The sequence below is a fragment of the Mauremys mutica genome, chromosome 3 (assembly GCF_020497125.1).
Source record: "Mauremys mutica isolate MM-2020 ecotype Southern chromosome 3, ASM2049712v1, whole genome shotgun sequence".
Taxonomy (NCBI): domain Eukaryota; kingdom Metazoa; phylum Chordata; order Testudines; family Geoemydidae; genus Mauremys; species Mauremys mutica.
In genome coordinates this window covers 1,028,839-1,044,195 of record NC_059074.1, presented here as the reverse complement: position 1 = coordinate 1,044,195, position 15,357 = coordinate 1,028,839, and the positions used below count along the sequence as shown (strand labels likewise).

General features: G+C 53.9%; 1 protein-coding gene across 1 annotated transcript in view; it reads left to right on the top strand.

Moving 5' to 3' along the window:
* LOC123366017 (otoferlin-like) overlaps positions 1–15,357 on the top strand; it is a 177,162-nt gene that overhangs the window by 120,880 nt on the left and 40,925 nt on the right. Inside the window, exons 9-17 of the mRNA XM_045009095.1 lie at positions 233–287; positions 2,133–2,264; positions 3,811–3,873; positions 4,530–4,614; positions 9,055–9,214; positions 12,362–12,548; positions 12,850–13,036; positions 13,659–13,882; positions 15,103–15,211. Coding sequence (XP_044865030.1) covers positions 233–287; positions 2,133–2,264; positions 3,811–3,873; positions 4,530–4,614; positions 9,055–9,214; positions 12,362–12,548; positions 12,850–13,036; positions 13,659–13,882; positions 15,103–15,211 — 1,202 coding nt within the window. The remainder of the gene's footprint in view (positions 1–232; positions 288–2,132; positions 2,265–3,810; positions 3,874–4,529; positions 4,615–9,054; positions 9,215–12,361; positions 12,549–12,849; positions 13,037–13,658; positions 13,883–15,102; positions 15,212–15,357) is intronic.

Genomic DNA, 15,357 nt, shown 5'->3' with positions numbered 1-15,357 from the left:
GTTGTTACCGTGATGGCTTTTTAAAGACCTGCCTGATAGTTTGCCACCTGCAGAAGGCAAAACTCGGGGCGGGGGTGAGGGTGGGGGTTCATATCGCTTACATCCAGAGAGAGAGGCAGGAAGAGACTCTACAACTTTGCAAATAGTTTGTCAAGGGCTCCACATCTGCAGCAGCCAGAATACGCTGTTCCTCTCTTTGTTTTATGACCATTAATTTTCCCCCCCTTCAAAGGTCAAAGCCTGACATTAAAATGGAGCCCAGTGCTGGCCGGCCAATGGATTACCAAGTAAGTGGAGCCGCTGTGACCCCTTTCCTACCCTCCACATGCTCCTGGGGCTAGAGGCTGGGGGGAGGGGGCCGGAATGCCCTGCTGGGGAGGTTAAAAGAGGGAGGGGGAGAAGGAGACTCCCTGAGAACATTTGGGGGAACCTCCAAACTCAGTCATCTGCCTCGCCGCTCTCAGGCCAGTTGGGAAGTTTATTGCGGACGGGCTAGAAAACGGTGCACGCCAGCAGCTGAGGAAAGGCTGAGGATGCTCAGGCCAGACATTCTCCAGAAAGGAAGAGAAGACTCATTCGGGCAGTCTGGGAGAGGGTCCTTTGATTAGGGGAGGGGCAGAGGCCCAGCCCCGCCTGGTGAGCTGAGCTGCGCGCCCCACCCCATCCCAACCGAGCAGCTGGCAGGTCAGGCCGTGGGGCCGAAGGCGTGGGACAGAAACGGGTGATGCCCAGGGTTCCATTTATTTACAGAGTGTGTCTTCGTTTCTGTTTGTCCCGGCCTGCTGAGGGACTCCCTGGTCTGAAAGGCCAGGATGTAACTTATGGCTAGGGTCTGACACGGAGACCTCTGAAGCAGGCTCCTGTCTGTTATAGATAGCTACAAGGAGATGCCTTTAGGTCTAGGGAACATTACATTAAAGCTTGGGTGAGTGGCCACAAAAACTTTATTTATTCCTCCTTATTGGAAAGAGTCACCAAGCCACATCTCATGACCTGTGGCTGGGCTAAAGACCGGCGCTTGTCACTGTGGCGATTTCTCAAGATGATGTATTGACCGTAGGGAGCACAGGATTGAGACCCTCAAGGATTCACTCTTGGGACCGTCAGCCTCCATAATCCCAGGTCTCTAGCATCCTCTGAATTAAAGGAGCAGACCTGTGCCAGAAAAGGGCTGACATGTGCATGAGCCCATGTTTCCATCTTCCCCATGTTTCTGGTAGAGGGTGACAATGCCCGGCTATCCATGTGCAGAATACGGCACTTCCCCTACCCACCGAGGGGTCTGGTCGTTCTGAATGACCCTTCTGAAACAGCCTGGGGAGGGCAGCTCATGCCAGGGAGTCCTGGAGAAGTCTGGCTGCTGACTGATTGGCTGGATTGTATCCGTGGTCCTTTGCAAATACCAGGCAGCTGCCCAGAGAACCCTCAAACGTCTAGATCACAGCTGGTCAGGGGAAAGGGACACGAGTGACTCGCTCGGCCACAGGTGGACTTGTTGAGCATTCCACCAAACGGGAGAATGCCCCAGGAGGGCATCGCCAGTGGATGGCCAGTCCCACGCGGGAGCAGCAGTGCAAATAAAATTAGGCAAATACAACAGAGACATAAACCAAAGAGCTTTGACTATAAATTGAACCGGATCGGGAGGCTAATGGGGAGCCAGTGTAGCTGGGGTAATGGAAGTGTCAAGGGGTACAGGGGAAATGCAGCTTGCTGGTAAATTCTGAACCAGTCGCAAGCAAGAGATGGAAGAGCAGGCAGGCCAGCTGGGAGATCATTGCGATCCTGCAAGAGCAAGGGAGACGTGCCGTATGTGATGGGTTGGGTCACAGACACCCCTTTGGGAACTGCCACCCGATGTGCTGAGCCTGCTTCTAAGCCTGTTTTTCTGGAAGCTTGGGACTTCAGTGCCCTGCCTGGTTTGCCAGACACGCTAGCCTGCTACAAACACAGACATCAGCAGCATGGGAGGAGGGGAGCTGACCCTGCCTGGGGTCTCCAGGGCTGTTGCTCTGGCATCTCCCCGCTAGCACTGATTTCACATCAGCAGGCGGATGCAGGCCAGTGGGTACCGCGGAGAAGCGACGAACCCGGCTCTCACAAGGGTGGGTGTCCCTATCTCCCCTCCCCAGGTGAGCATCACAGTCATCGAGGCCCGGCAGCTGGTGGGGCTGAACATGGACCCCGTGGTGTGCGTGGAGGTGGGGGAAGAGAAGAAATACACATCCATGAAGGAGTCAACCAACTGCCCCTACTACAACGAGGTGAGCTGGCCTCTCCCCAGACCTGGCTCCGGGCTCGGAGTGCTGAGCCACACGCCTTGGCTGTAGGCAGATGAAGGGACCGCTGAGCTGGGCGTTTGCCTTCTTGGGTCAGGGTTAGCGGAAGATAAAGGTGGGATCTAGCCACTGATAGTCACAGGACACCTCACTGGCAATACACGGGCTTGGAGAAGTGCTGCCTTGCTGACTAACGAGCCAAATACTTGAGATTAAATGCCCCTCCTGTACTGCTCCATGGGCCTGGTGGGGCTAGCTGCCCGGGGCAGGAGAGGCCGTGGGGCCTGCCCCACGTTCCAGCAGAATACTGGCTCTTCAAAGCATGCCAGCACTACAGAAAGTGGCTTGCTTGGCTGTGGGCTTTCCATGCGAACGAGGCAGTGCCTGGCCCAGGGTCCGTCCACTCTGAACATACGTGTCCTTGTGTTCGGGATGGGTCTGTGAGTGCCTGGGACATGGGCAGTCATGCCAGTGATTGGAGCAGGAGTCAATAGCCAGGAATCAGAGCCCAGGCTTAGGATCCTAAGAAGGGCAGTCAGGACCAATGGTCAGAGCAGAGTCAAACCTGAGGCTGGGAGTAGCGGGGGAGTTTGCCGTCAGGTTCCAGGCCAGGGTCGACGCCAAGGGTCTGAGTTCAAGTCAGGTTTCAGGGTCCGGGTCAGGAGGCAAAGTTCAAATCAAGCCTGCAGCCAGTTCAGGAGTAGGGCTGGTCCTGGCACATGCAGGAGATCCACCGTGTTGCGTGGACACATCTTGGACCACCCCTTGGGAGCCAATAAGGAGACAGGAGGCTGCTGCCTGTCACAACCCTTGAGGCAGGACTTCCTGTGGTCTGTGTCCACCGTGAGTCATGGGCAGTAGAGCGCGAGCTAGTTACAGCTGCCCTGGGTGACGGCCTGGCGCTGTTGCTTGCCTGGTGGTTCTGCAGCCGCAGGTCCTAGATGTCAGAACTGGAGTGAGGAAAGGCTGGAAACAAGCAGCCGAAGCGCTATCGGAGCCAGGGGCAAATGCTTTGAGCAGCCTGTCTGCTGACGCTTCCTCCCCATCGGGCAGCCTGCTGCAGGCCACCCGTGCTCGTTGGGTCCCCCTGAGTCTGGTTCTGCTGCAGGCCCTGCTTCCTGACAGGGTCAGGGGGACGGAATTCAGAACCAGATCCCACCTGCCCCGACAGCACCTGTGCAACCAGGATGGGCAAAACCCCAATGCCTCGGAGTGCTTCTACAAAGAGAGAAAGCGTCTGTTCGCTTGATCTAGGCTGAATTTACTGACCCTCGTCTGATTTATCCAGTTTTCATTGTGGATCATATTTTCCATTCCATTTGACCACAAACGCTGTCATTTTCTAAGGTGATTTGGATCTTCCTTCCACCCCCCCCTTCCGCCCCCCAGTCCCACCTCCCCAGCAACTTCTGTCGCCCAGAGCCAGTCCCATGTGACGGTTGTCTCTGGTAGCGAGGGCTGGTCGTTGGCAGCCATTTTGACGTTCCCTCCCTCTGTTCCCCCTCCCTTACGGCTTCCCTTTCCTTTGCAGTACTTCGTCTTTGATTTCCACGTGCCCCCGGACGTCATGTTCGACAAAATCATCAAACTGTCGGTAAGCGTGCACGAGCAAGTGCATGAGCGTGTGCGTGCGAGGCGTGTGCGCGTGGGAGCGTGCATGAGCGAGCACGTGTGCCCTTTCACTGCCCTTTCCGAGTATTGGTGGAAAGAGTCCGTTTCGCCTGCCTGTGGCGTTTGCAGGGAAGGAGAGCTCGGGAAGGAGCTGGGGGATGCCGCTGTCAGCCACTGCGCAAGCTTCCCTGACCAAGAGCTTTGCCGGTGCCCCTCTGTCCTGGCCCCCAGCCCCCTCTGCTAGTCCAGGGCCCTCCGTTATTGCAGGCCTGGGTACACCCACGCAGGGCTCGCTTGTAGACTAGAGCACATGCTGCAGTTCCGGTCTCAGCACCTCACTCCCAGCCAGTTCACCTTAGCCCCATCCTGCTCCTCCAGTCCGGTCACACGCCGCTCAGCATCCTCCTGCCGTTCCAGTCCTCAGCAGAGACGCTGGGTTTCGCCATCTGTGGGCACACGCTCAAGAGAGACTCAGAGACCCCCCCCCCCCACGCACCCATCTCGTTCATGACGTTCCCAGATCTGGGAGGCTGAATCCTCGCTCTGGGACCTGCTGCCCCACTCCCCGCACGGCTCGGCTTGGGGGCGGCGCAGTAGCTCTGCGCGTACTGACTCACTTGTGCCTTTGTTGATTGAAAGGTCATCCACTCTAAGAACCTCTTGCGCAGTGGGACCTTGGTGGGCTCCTTCAAAATGGATGTTGGGACTGTTTACACGCAGCCTGGTACGTAGCAGTGGCTTGGGGAGGGGGGGGTTCATGGCTGGGGAAACGTCTGTGCTCAAACCCCACGTCGTTAACAGAGGGGTCAGTTGAAATGGAGAGAAGGGGATGGGGGCGTAAGGCTTTGTCAGCGCTCGTTCGGGATGGCTGCCGTGCTCACGAGCGATGTGCCGACAGAACCTTCGGGCCGCCCCCGTCCCACGGTGTGTTTCGTTCTGCCCCGCCAGTGACGGAGGGAGCTGTTTGATAGGCCTGTCAAGGAGATGTCGCCCCGTCTGCTTTCTCCCCTGAACAAGAAATGTTACTATTGGGACTCATTTGGCCCGTCCCTCCAGTTGGCAAGGCAGGGTGGTGACGCTTCTCGGGGCTATCCAGGGCTGCAAGGCACCTCACTACCACCTGCCAGGCTGAGGTCCCTGAATCCACCAGCCCCCGGCAGTTCGAGCGCACCCCACCCACCCGACATGGGCTCTGCTGTCCCTCCACAGGTTAGCAATAGGCACATCCTGAGCCCGCCAAGCTTCCCCTGGAGCACCTGGCCCCTGGTCCACTGGACACTCCCCGTATTGACAGATACGCTGTTCCCAAAGGACTAGGACACCTGCTGGGATCCCCTCTGAGACCTTTCCCGCTCGGCTTCCCCAGAACACCTTGTCCAGTTCTGGGAGGACACTTCGTCCAGCTCGCTGGGATCCAGAACACTCCCTTTGCCTCTGGGGTTCCTCAGTCCGGTGCCTTTATCTGGCACACAGCAAAGCTTCGCTGGGCTGATCAGACTCAAGCATCGGGGCTGGGTATAGGACGTACCACACGTCCGAAGTTCCAGACAGCTCTTCCTTTCGATGTATTTACACACTGTGTAGCAATTGCTCTACATCAGCGCTTCTCAAACTTCAGCAATCTGAGGATCCCCATTTAAATCCCCCCAGGCCCCCCGCTCAGCCCCAGGCCCTGCTCCCACCCCTGCCTCACTTCTTCCTGCCCCCCATTTCCCCCCTGCCCCTCCTCTTTCCCACCTCTTTCCACCCCCTCCCCTGAGTGTGTCCCGTCCCCGCTCCTCCCCCTCCCTCCCAGGACCTCCTACATGCCGCTGAACACCTGATCCCCGGTGTGCAGGAGGCACTGGGGGGGAGGCAGAGGAGTTGATCAGCAGAGCCAGCGGCTCCGGACATGATTCCACCCCCTCCCCTGAGTGAGTCCCGTCCCCGCTGCTCCCAGCAGCTCCTGCACACCGTGGACGAGCTGTTCTCCAGCGTGCAAGAGGCACTGGGAGAGAGAGGGGAGGAGGAGGAGTTGATCAGCGGGGCCAACGGACCCCAGTTTGAGAAACGCTGCTCTACGTTACACCACACATGCTGGGCTTGGCTACTTGGCAGGAACCAGTCCCTGCACAGCATGCTCTGGCCATGTGCTGTGCATGTGAAACCTGAGCTTTGCATCCCAGGTTTCTCTTGTCCATAGTCCCTAGCTGCTTTTCTTAGCGAGCACAGACCTCCTAACTCCCTATTTACAGCTTAGCCTTCCTTTCACCTTCCCAGTGATGCCAACTGAAAAACGAGGCAAGTTACTTATGTCAAACTAGGCCGAGGGCACCTCTGCTTAGCAGTCACATCTCCGGATCACTCGCAGCACTGAGATATTAGAGAGACAAGGTGGGTGAGGGAATATCTTTAATTGGACTGACTTCTGTTGGGGAGAGAAGTCAGTCCAATAAAAGATATTCCCTCACCCACCTTGTCTCTAATATCCTGGGACCGCCCCGGCTACAACTGCACTGCATACAGGGCTTAGCGATGTTTATTGTGAAAACAAGCTTACGCTTATTTAACAAAGACAGAGAGAAATTATTGCAAGTAGGTAGAAGTATTGGAAACAATTGGTTACATCTAAACTAAAATCATAATACGCCTTCTAGAGTGTCGAAGAAAAACTCAGTTCTCGCTTTTTGTTTGGGTGCAGCAAAATCAAATACTTTATTATTTCTCCAGTAATTACAATGGAGGGAGAGAGTGCCATAGGACACAGGGTCACCCCAGTCCTGGACAGGTCTCTCAACTGGTAAACAATTACAGCAGCCTTTATACCTTTGTTACAGACAATTTCTAGCAATCATGGAGACAGTAAAAAGCAACAAATACATTTTGTTTATACATAGCAGAAAGGCTTATCTTATTTGTCTCAATCCTAAGAAAAGCAAGCCTGCATTTTGGTTAGTGATTGCAAGGTCGTAATAACTTTGTACACAGTTCTTGTCCTGTCGCCTCGCACTATCTTTGCTCCTACAAGTCTCACGTCATTAGGGTTACAGTATGGCCTGACTCTTGCTAACTGACTGACACGCATTAAAATCCGCTTCAAATCCTTATTGAATCTTTCCCTGCTTCCACAAGAGTCTAGACTTAACTAACAAGACACCGTCTTCTCTAAAACAATGAGGAGTCCGGTGGTACCTTAAAGACTAACAGATTTATTTGGGCAGAAGCTTTTGTGGGTAAAAAACCCACTTCTTCAGTGAGGTTTTTTACCCACAAAAGCTTATGTCCAAATAAATCTGTTAGTCTTTAAGGTGCCACCGGACTCCTTGTTGTTTTTATGGATACAGACTAACACGGCTACCCCCCGATACGTCTTCTCTAAGGATGTTTAGCTCACTCAAAATCTTTTTCCCACTGTTTTTCTGCCAGGTTGGCTGTGATCCCTTTTTACGTTCTCAGCTTGTCTCCTAGGGAAAGGAAACCATGTATTCCCTTGCATTCTCCTGATCTATCTGACTAATTCTGCAATTTTCCTGTTGTGTCTTCCTTCCTGGAAACTTTGAGATCTCTTGTCTCCGCAGTCTTGATAAGCTGATGGCTCTGTATGCAAAGAGCCTTACATCCTAAGATACAACATGCACAATGGTCAGCCAAGGAGAGATAAGTGTCTCCTAACCCTGCCTGAACAGAACCTATTTGTCACCTTCAGCTGACCTGTCTTAACTTATGTACCTTAAGAGCATAGTTTTCAGTATAGATACTTAACTTGTTAAATAGGATCCTTACATACGTTCCGTGATGACTAGTTGTTGGGAGAGACCTCACATTCCACCCTTTGGCCCATTATTATATAGACATCAGCTCCAGGGGATCCCTATAAACCCTTACACACCACTTAGACCTTCCGCCAGTTGGCATCAAGTGATCCCTGAATCGCAGGGCTTATCTAGACCCAGGAGTCACAGTGGGCTTGCCTTGGAAGGAGATATGTCATAGCTAACACATTTAAGAAACCTCTAAAAAGGGCCTAAAATTACTTTTTTTCTATACAGAATAATGGTGCAATTTTAAGGCACAATATGCCAAAGGTTGTATCCCATTGGAAAAGGCTCCACACTTGGTTTTCCTGTAGGCCATGGCCCTTTCACTCTGCTCTGGCACCGTGAAAGGGCCCGGACCATCAGGTGTACTCGAGAATCAGGCCCCAGGAAGTTCCCATCGCTACTTGCTGCGTTTCACAAGACAGTGGCCCACCACCCTGCCTCTTGTCCAGGAATGAATCTCACCCATCCGGCACCTTGGCCGGTGTGAAACTGGGGAGAAATGGCACGTTTGGGGTGGGGTCCGAGGAAACCTGTTTGTGGCAGATTGATTTTTTTTTTAAACTGACAGCAGCGTTAGTGTGTTAGTGGTTGTCCCGACTGAGCTGGATTGGTGGGCAGAGTGCAGGTGAAACAAGCAAAAGGGTGTGAAAAATGCACTTGATAAGGTCACTCCGCAGTTTATCTATCATATGGGTATTGCCTCCACTGAGAAGCTATGAGCACTTCACAAAACCCTGATATAGCTCTCAAAATATATAGGCATTGGAGTGGGCTCAGGAGAGCTTCAGATTACAGGCAGCTAGTATTTTACACAGGGCCACCCAGAGGATTCAGGGGGCCTGGGGTGTTCCACAGTGGGGGGCCCCCGCTTCAGCGGTAATTCGGGACCCACTGCCGAAGTGCCCCAAAGACCCAGCACTTCGGCGGCAGGTCCCGCTTCGGCAGTAATTCGGCGGCGGGGGGTTCTTCCACCCCGGAGCGGAAGGACCCCCCCCCACCAAACTGCCGCCGAAGACCCGGAGCGGAAGAAGCTCTAGGGGCCCAGGCCCCACGAGAGTTTTCCGGGGCCCCCGGAGCAAGTGAAGAACCCTGCTCCAGGGGCCCCGAAAAACTCTCGTGTGGGCCCCTGCCGGGGCCGGGGCCTGGGGCAACTTGCCCCCCCCCCGGGGCAGCCCTGATTTTACAGGCTAGATCATTGGGATTTTCCCCTTTGAGAAAGATTTTGGGCATAGAAAGCACGGAGCGCCATCTGTATTCCTCACGCCCACATGGAGGACGCAGAAAAGGGTCGGACAGTTTCCTACCCATAAATAACCCCCGGACTTTCTTTTGGTGACTGACTTTCCCTGCCTCCTGGCTTCCAGAGCACCAGTTCTACCACAAATGGGCCATCCTGTCCGACCCCGAGGACATCACGGCCGGCGTGAAAGGGTACCTGAAGTGTGACGTCGCTGTGGTGGGGAAAGGGGACAACATAAAGACGCCGCACAAAGCCAACGAGACAGATGAGGACGACATCGAGGGGTGAGGCGGTGCGGAGCCAGGCTCACCGCATTGGAATTAGCCGCACGCTTTCCCTACCTGTTGGGTTTTGTCTGTCTTCCAGCTTGCCACAGCCACCTCCAAACATTTGCCGTCTCTCACGGTTCATGGACCATCCTTGTGCCGCGGATCCCCATGGGGTAGATTGATGGGTTGCAGGGATTTGGCGGGGAGGGATAGCTCAGTGGTTTGAGCATTGGCATGTTAAACCCAGGGCTGTGAGTTCAATCCTTGAGGGGGCCATTTGGGGGTCTGGTCCTGCTTTGAGCAGGGGGTTGGACTAGATGATCTCCTGAGGTCCCTTCCAACCCTAATAATCTATGATTTGTAACAGGGCTTCCACTGCTAGGTCACCAGTTCCAATCCAGGCCAGAGCAGTCATGACTGACAGCCAAGTTGGTGTCCATTGGCAAAACACCTTTGAGAGGTTAAACCATTGCTCCAGCAGGCAGGGCTGGCTTTAAGCCAATTCCACCAATTCCCCTGAATCAGGCCCCACACCCAGTGGCAGAGCTGCCAGGGGGTGGGGCAAATGCCCGAGAATCCCTTCCCTGGCTAGAGGCTCCTTTTAAATTTTTACTCACCCGGCAGGGCTCTGGGTCTTCGGCAGGGGGTCCTTCACTCGCTCCAGGTCTTCAGCAGCACTTCGGTGGCAGGTCCTTCAGTGCCACCGAAGACCTGGCACGAGTGAAGGACCCGACACCGAAGACTTGGAGCGCCACCCGGTGAATACAAGCACCATGTGTTTTTTTTAACGTGTTTTTGTTTTTGTTTTTTTTAGTCATCCCTCCTGGGTCCCCATCGAAACTGTTCAAATCGGGCCCCACGCTTCCTAAAGCCGGCCCTGCCAGCAGGCCACCTTGTTGGCAGCCTCAGCAAAGATGCCAAGGACTGTGGGGCCAGGGAGGCTGTCTTCCCCTCTAGAAAAGGGGGTTGTTGTAGCTTCTGCCAGGTGGAGCCAGCAGCAGTCAGTGCCGGGTTCAATAGCGAGGGGTTTCTTTTCAACACTACAACACAGAACCGGCTCGAGCCCCCACCCAGTAACCTGGGAAATTTATACTCCAATCCTGGGTGCCTCTGAGAGGCAACACTTCCCCCTCACAAGCACAGAGTCTGAGTGTAGAAAAGAAACTTTTAATGAAAGGAGGGAAGTCACCTGACATTAATTAGGGAAAATGCCACAAGCGGGATTCATAATCATAACACTGTGAGCAGGATGCCCACCCCGGAGTGCGTGGGGCAGAGCCTTCTGCCTCATGTTCCTGAGTGCTACAACCAACAACAGTTCCTTTACTATAACCCCCTCTCCTCCCTCACTGCACCCCACTCACAGTGGTTGTCCTTGGCCAGTGAGCACCCAGGGCTCAGAGGTGCACATGGGTGAGTTCCTGGCAGCCTCACTAGCTGCTCATTCACTGTCCGACTGTCAGTCACCTTCTGCTGCCACCTGCCTCTCTGCTGTGACCTTTGCAGAACCATCTCTTAGTGATTATCAGCTCTGTGCAGGCTTGGGAGAAACACTGCCCCGGTGCAAGTGACGTCAGCTCCTCTCTGAGCACTTTAACGTAACAAAAGTCTCCTAAGGAAGCCTATTTAGCTTAATTTTTTAACAGTGGGTAGAAATAGCTTAAACCTGACCAAAAACCTTTAGCAGAATTCCCATGTCCTGTCTGAAAAACCTGTCCCCACCCCTCTTATGGTCACAGGCCTTGGGCATTCAAGCCCCTGGCTTAGCAAGTTCCTTCAGCTGAGGGTGACCCCTCAGTTGGGACAAGCTCAGCACAGTTCTGCTCCCCTTTAGTCACACTAGGAAGATAACAACATTAGTAACAGCATTTCACTACCCCTGCACTCAGTGATTTGTAACCCAACACCAGCCAAAGCTGATCACTTGGAGCTCCACAACTCCTGTCTGCTGGATACCTATGCAGAGCAGGTGTGTTCATGTAAATACAGTTTGCTCCCGAAGTCTCTCCCCTCCTGAACTAGTTGTCGGGAGAGAGTTCATTCAGATCCTGCTTAAACTCATTGGCAGGGTACTGCAGGGAAGCTGTCTTGCCACTCCCAATGCTGGCCTGGGTCTGTGGGGGACACGGGTGGGAAGCCTGTAGAGGGGTCAATGCAGAGCACTGAAAATCCCTACAAAATCCTCGGGAGAAAAGTCCATGAGGTTCAAAACTTAGTTCAGCCCCACAGACCAATGAAATGGCTCTAGCAGTGCCTGTGCCCTTTAAAGCCAAACTCCGGGTCCCTGTCTGGTTACCTAGCATCCCCCTGGTTATATGGCATCCCCGGCAACCAGGCTAGAAGGGACATCCCACGCCATGTGCTGCAACCACCCCAGGCTTTATTCTGGCCCCATCTGACATCACTGAGGTTGCAGAGGGGTGACTGAGGGCGCAAGCCGGCCCATTTTTGCCCAGCAGGTAGTGCTATCCACTGCTGTAGCCAGGAAGTTACCCCCGCCTCGCCCCAGACAACATAGTGATGTAAATAAATAAAATAAATAACTTGCTGAGCCGTAGAGGGGCCGGAGCGGCATTCTGGCACTTTTGCCACACGGAGGATGCCATTTTGTTCTCAAAAGGGCGTCCTCTGCTCAGCGTGATGATCACGCTACATGGAAGATACCATTTAGTTGAGGAAATGGCATCCTCTGCTCGGTGCGTGGGAGGTCGCGCTAGCGGGGGTGTTCCCGCACTGGCGGGGGCGTTCTGGTCATTGCCCATTCAGAATGACACCCCTTTAAGCAACTTATCCCTGGACAGATCTCAGGGTAGAAATAAATAGCAAGGCCAGAGGCCAGATGGATGATGAGAACCTGTTCATGAGATCCAGCCCATTGGTCACATGCATTGCAAGGCCAGATCCATGGGGAGCCCTGCATAAAACGGCCGGTCTCCATGCTGAATCGGGGGGTTGGCAGAGATGTAGCAATGAAGCCAAGTAGGCTCCAGACGTGGTCACCCATCGACGCTCTTCAGACGGCAGAGCGTGCAGGGGAAGCTGTTCCCACTTCTGAAAGTCTCGCCCCCCGAGTCGGTCCCTCAACCACGGCGTGACTAACCAACTCCTCCCCTCGGGCCCAGTGATCACCTCCAGCCCTGTCTGTCTGTGTCCATGTTGCAGGAACCTGCTTCTTCCAGATGGCGTCCCTCCAGAGCGGCAGTGGGCCCGTTTCTACATCAAGATCTACCGTGCGGAGGGGCTGCCCCGCATGAACACCAGCCTCATGGCCAACGTGAAGAAGGCACTTATTGGGGAGAACAAGGATCTGGTAGACCCCTACGTCCAGGTGCTGTTTGCAGGGCAGAAGGTAAGCGGGCTACTTGCTGAGCTGTGGCACTGGGAGATCCCCTGGGAGAGGCAATCACCAGGCAAAGCTTCCCCGTTTGCCACGTTCCTCTGTTGTGTCCAAACACCGTGAACAATGTTGTTGAGCACTTTGCGATAGTCACCAGTCATGGGACGGTCCCATTGCTTATGCTGGGAGGGGGAATCGCTGGCTCAGTGCATGGTCCATTGGTTACCACCGGCAGGGGCAACAGGCGAAGGCAGCCTAGTGGCATTAGCCTAGGCCACTCCGCCATCCTGCTCCCGCTCTTCCCATCCGACAGGGGAAAACGTCAGTGCAGAAAAGCAGCTATGAGCCCCTGTGGAACGAGCAGGTCATCTTCACGGAGATGTTCCCCCCTCTGTGCAAGCGGCTCAAAGTCCAGATCCGGGACTCGGACAAGGTCAATGACATGGCCATCGGCACCCACTTCATCGACCTGCGCAAGATCTCCAACGAAGGGGACAAAGGTAGAGCCTGGGGGCTGATCCTCCACCCTGCTGGAAAGGGCCGACATGACGGCGTAGGCACCACTTACCTCCCCCTTCAGTCTAGAGATTAGTGAGCTTGGGTGCCCGGCCTGAGAGGCCTCGCTTCAGAAAGAGCTGCGCACCCATCTTCTGCAAATCAGGCCCTTGTAAGACATCCCCAAACCCACTAGTCACTTTCACAAGCTCTGCCACAGGCAGGTGCAAATCTAATACACTCCACCTTGTTGTTGTTATTTGTATTACCGTAGCACCTCTGAACCCTAATCGGTGCTAGGCTCTGTACAAACGCAGAACAAAAGTCCACCCTGCCCCAGAGAACTAACCAGCCAAGTGTAAGATGAGAGGCAGCAGATGGAGACAGGCAGGTGGGGGAGCACAAGGAAACGGTGAGATGATATTGGTCAGCGTGATGATAGGCAGTGGTATTTGCGCACCGGCAGCCTGTGTTCACACGCACACGTCTGGGCACACGTCAAAGCACGTACCGGTGCAATTGTGCACATTCACACAGACCTCCATGCCCACGCCACTCAGGTGAGGCCATTTCCTGGGGTTTGCACTGCCCTCACCCCGTTCACCAGGTGTGTTCTCTCTGCTGCAGGCTTCCTGCCCACCTTCGGCCCAGCCTGGGTGAACATGTATGGCTCCACCCGGAACTACACCCTGATGGACGAGCACCAGGACCTGAACGAAGGCCTGGGCGAGGGCGTCTCCTTCCGCGCCCGGCTCCTCCTCAGCCTTGCTGTGGAGATCCTGGACACCAGCAACCCAGAGATCACCAGCTCCACCGAGGTGCAAGTGGAACAGACCACGCCGGTCGCTGACGTGAGTCAACCCCGACTTTCCCTAGCCGGCTCCCGTAACACATCTTAAGAGTTGACGGTCAGGTTGCTTCACCCCGCCAAGGCCTGTTCACCCCTTGTCTCTCAGTGCAGCAAGCCTGGGGCAGGGCAGTCCTGCCATCCCTGTAGAGATGGGCCGTTTCTGTGTCATTCCAACCCTGGCCCCTATTGGGACAGCTACCAACAGGGAAAGTTAGTGCCAGCCATGGGGTGGTTTCTGGGATCTGGAGACATCGGTCCTGTTAGAAACAGGTCACCAGAGACCCTGGTTTCACACGGCTACCAAACAGCCCTTCATGCGGTGACAGCTGTGTGTCCACTCCGCCCCCCCCCCCACCACCTCTTGGCGGGGATTGAACCAGCGACCAAGCAGTGAAAGGTTCCGTATCTAGAGGTGAACGACATTTTTCAACAAAAACATTTTTTTCGGCCAAAGAAAAAATGTAGATTTGGCAAACCCAAAACGTTTTGCCATTTTGTGTTGATTTCACTGAATGGTTCGTTGAGGGAGAAAGAAACTAAGAACCAATTCTGAACAATGGCGTCCTTTTGTTTCAGACTTTTTGAAATGAAACATTGCCATTTTCAGCTCAAAACGCCTTTTGGTTTCAAAGTTTCCTTTATTTCTTTTCTTTAAATCAAAAACCTTGAAAAATGTTCCAAATCAAAACCAAAACGTTTTGTGGGACCTGAAGCGTTTGGGATTTTTACCTTTCAGGTCATGAAAAGTTTCACAAAATGTTCATTTTTGGTCCGACCCAAAATGATTTTTTTTTAAATTGCAAACAAACTGAGAAGCCTGTTATTCATCCAGCTCTGTTCTTATCTCATAACCAATCTCAGCACGGCCCGGAAGGCCTAAGAGAGACTAAGCTACCCTCTATCAACCAGAGGGGTGCGCCACAGATCAAGATTAAGGTACATTAGCAGTGCAGCTTGGGTTGCTACTGCTCATGTTGTGAATAAACGCAGCCCTTCAGTCTGTAGGGCTGTGAATCTGGCATCTTTTATTGGCAATAAAGTCCACTGGAAACCAACAAAACTGCCTCCCTGAACTGAGAGCTACTGTGGGTACCAAAACACACTGCCAATTTGCAGGCTTCACAACTGCTATGTAGAGGGACCTTGTAGTTGCATCAGCCAGTTCAGCCAGTCCCTAACGCCCCCTCCCGCCATGTTAACAGCCAGTACTTTCGCCTGCAGAACTGCACTGGCAAAATGGAAGAGTTCTTTCTCTTTGGAGCCTTCCTGGAGGCAACCATGATTGACAGGAAGATCGGGGACAAACCCATCAACTTTGAGGTCACAATAGGTTGGTATTTTTGTGAAATGGGTTTCAATCAATGGAGTCGATGAAATCCCAGGAGAAGGCCCATGGCCCAGGATGCAGTATCGAGGGTCAAAGGAATCCTCCATTGTCAAGAGGGTTGGTTGGCTCCGTATCTACGCTAACACGTG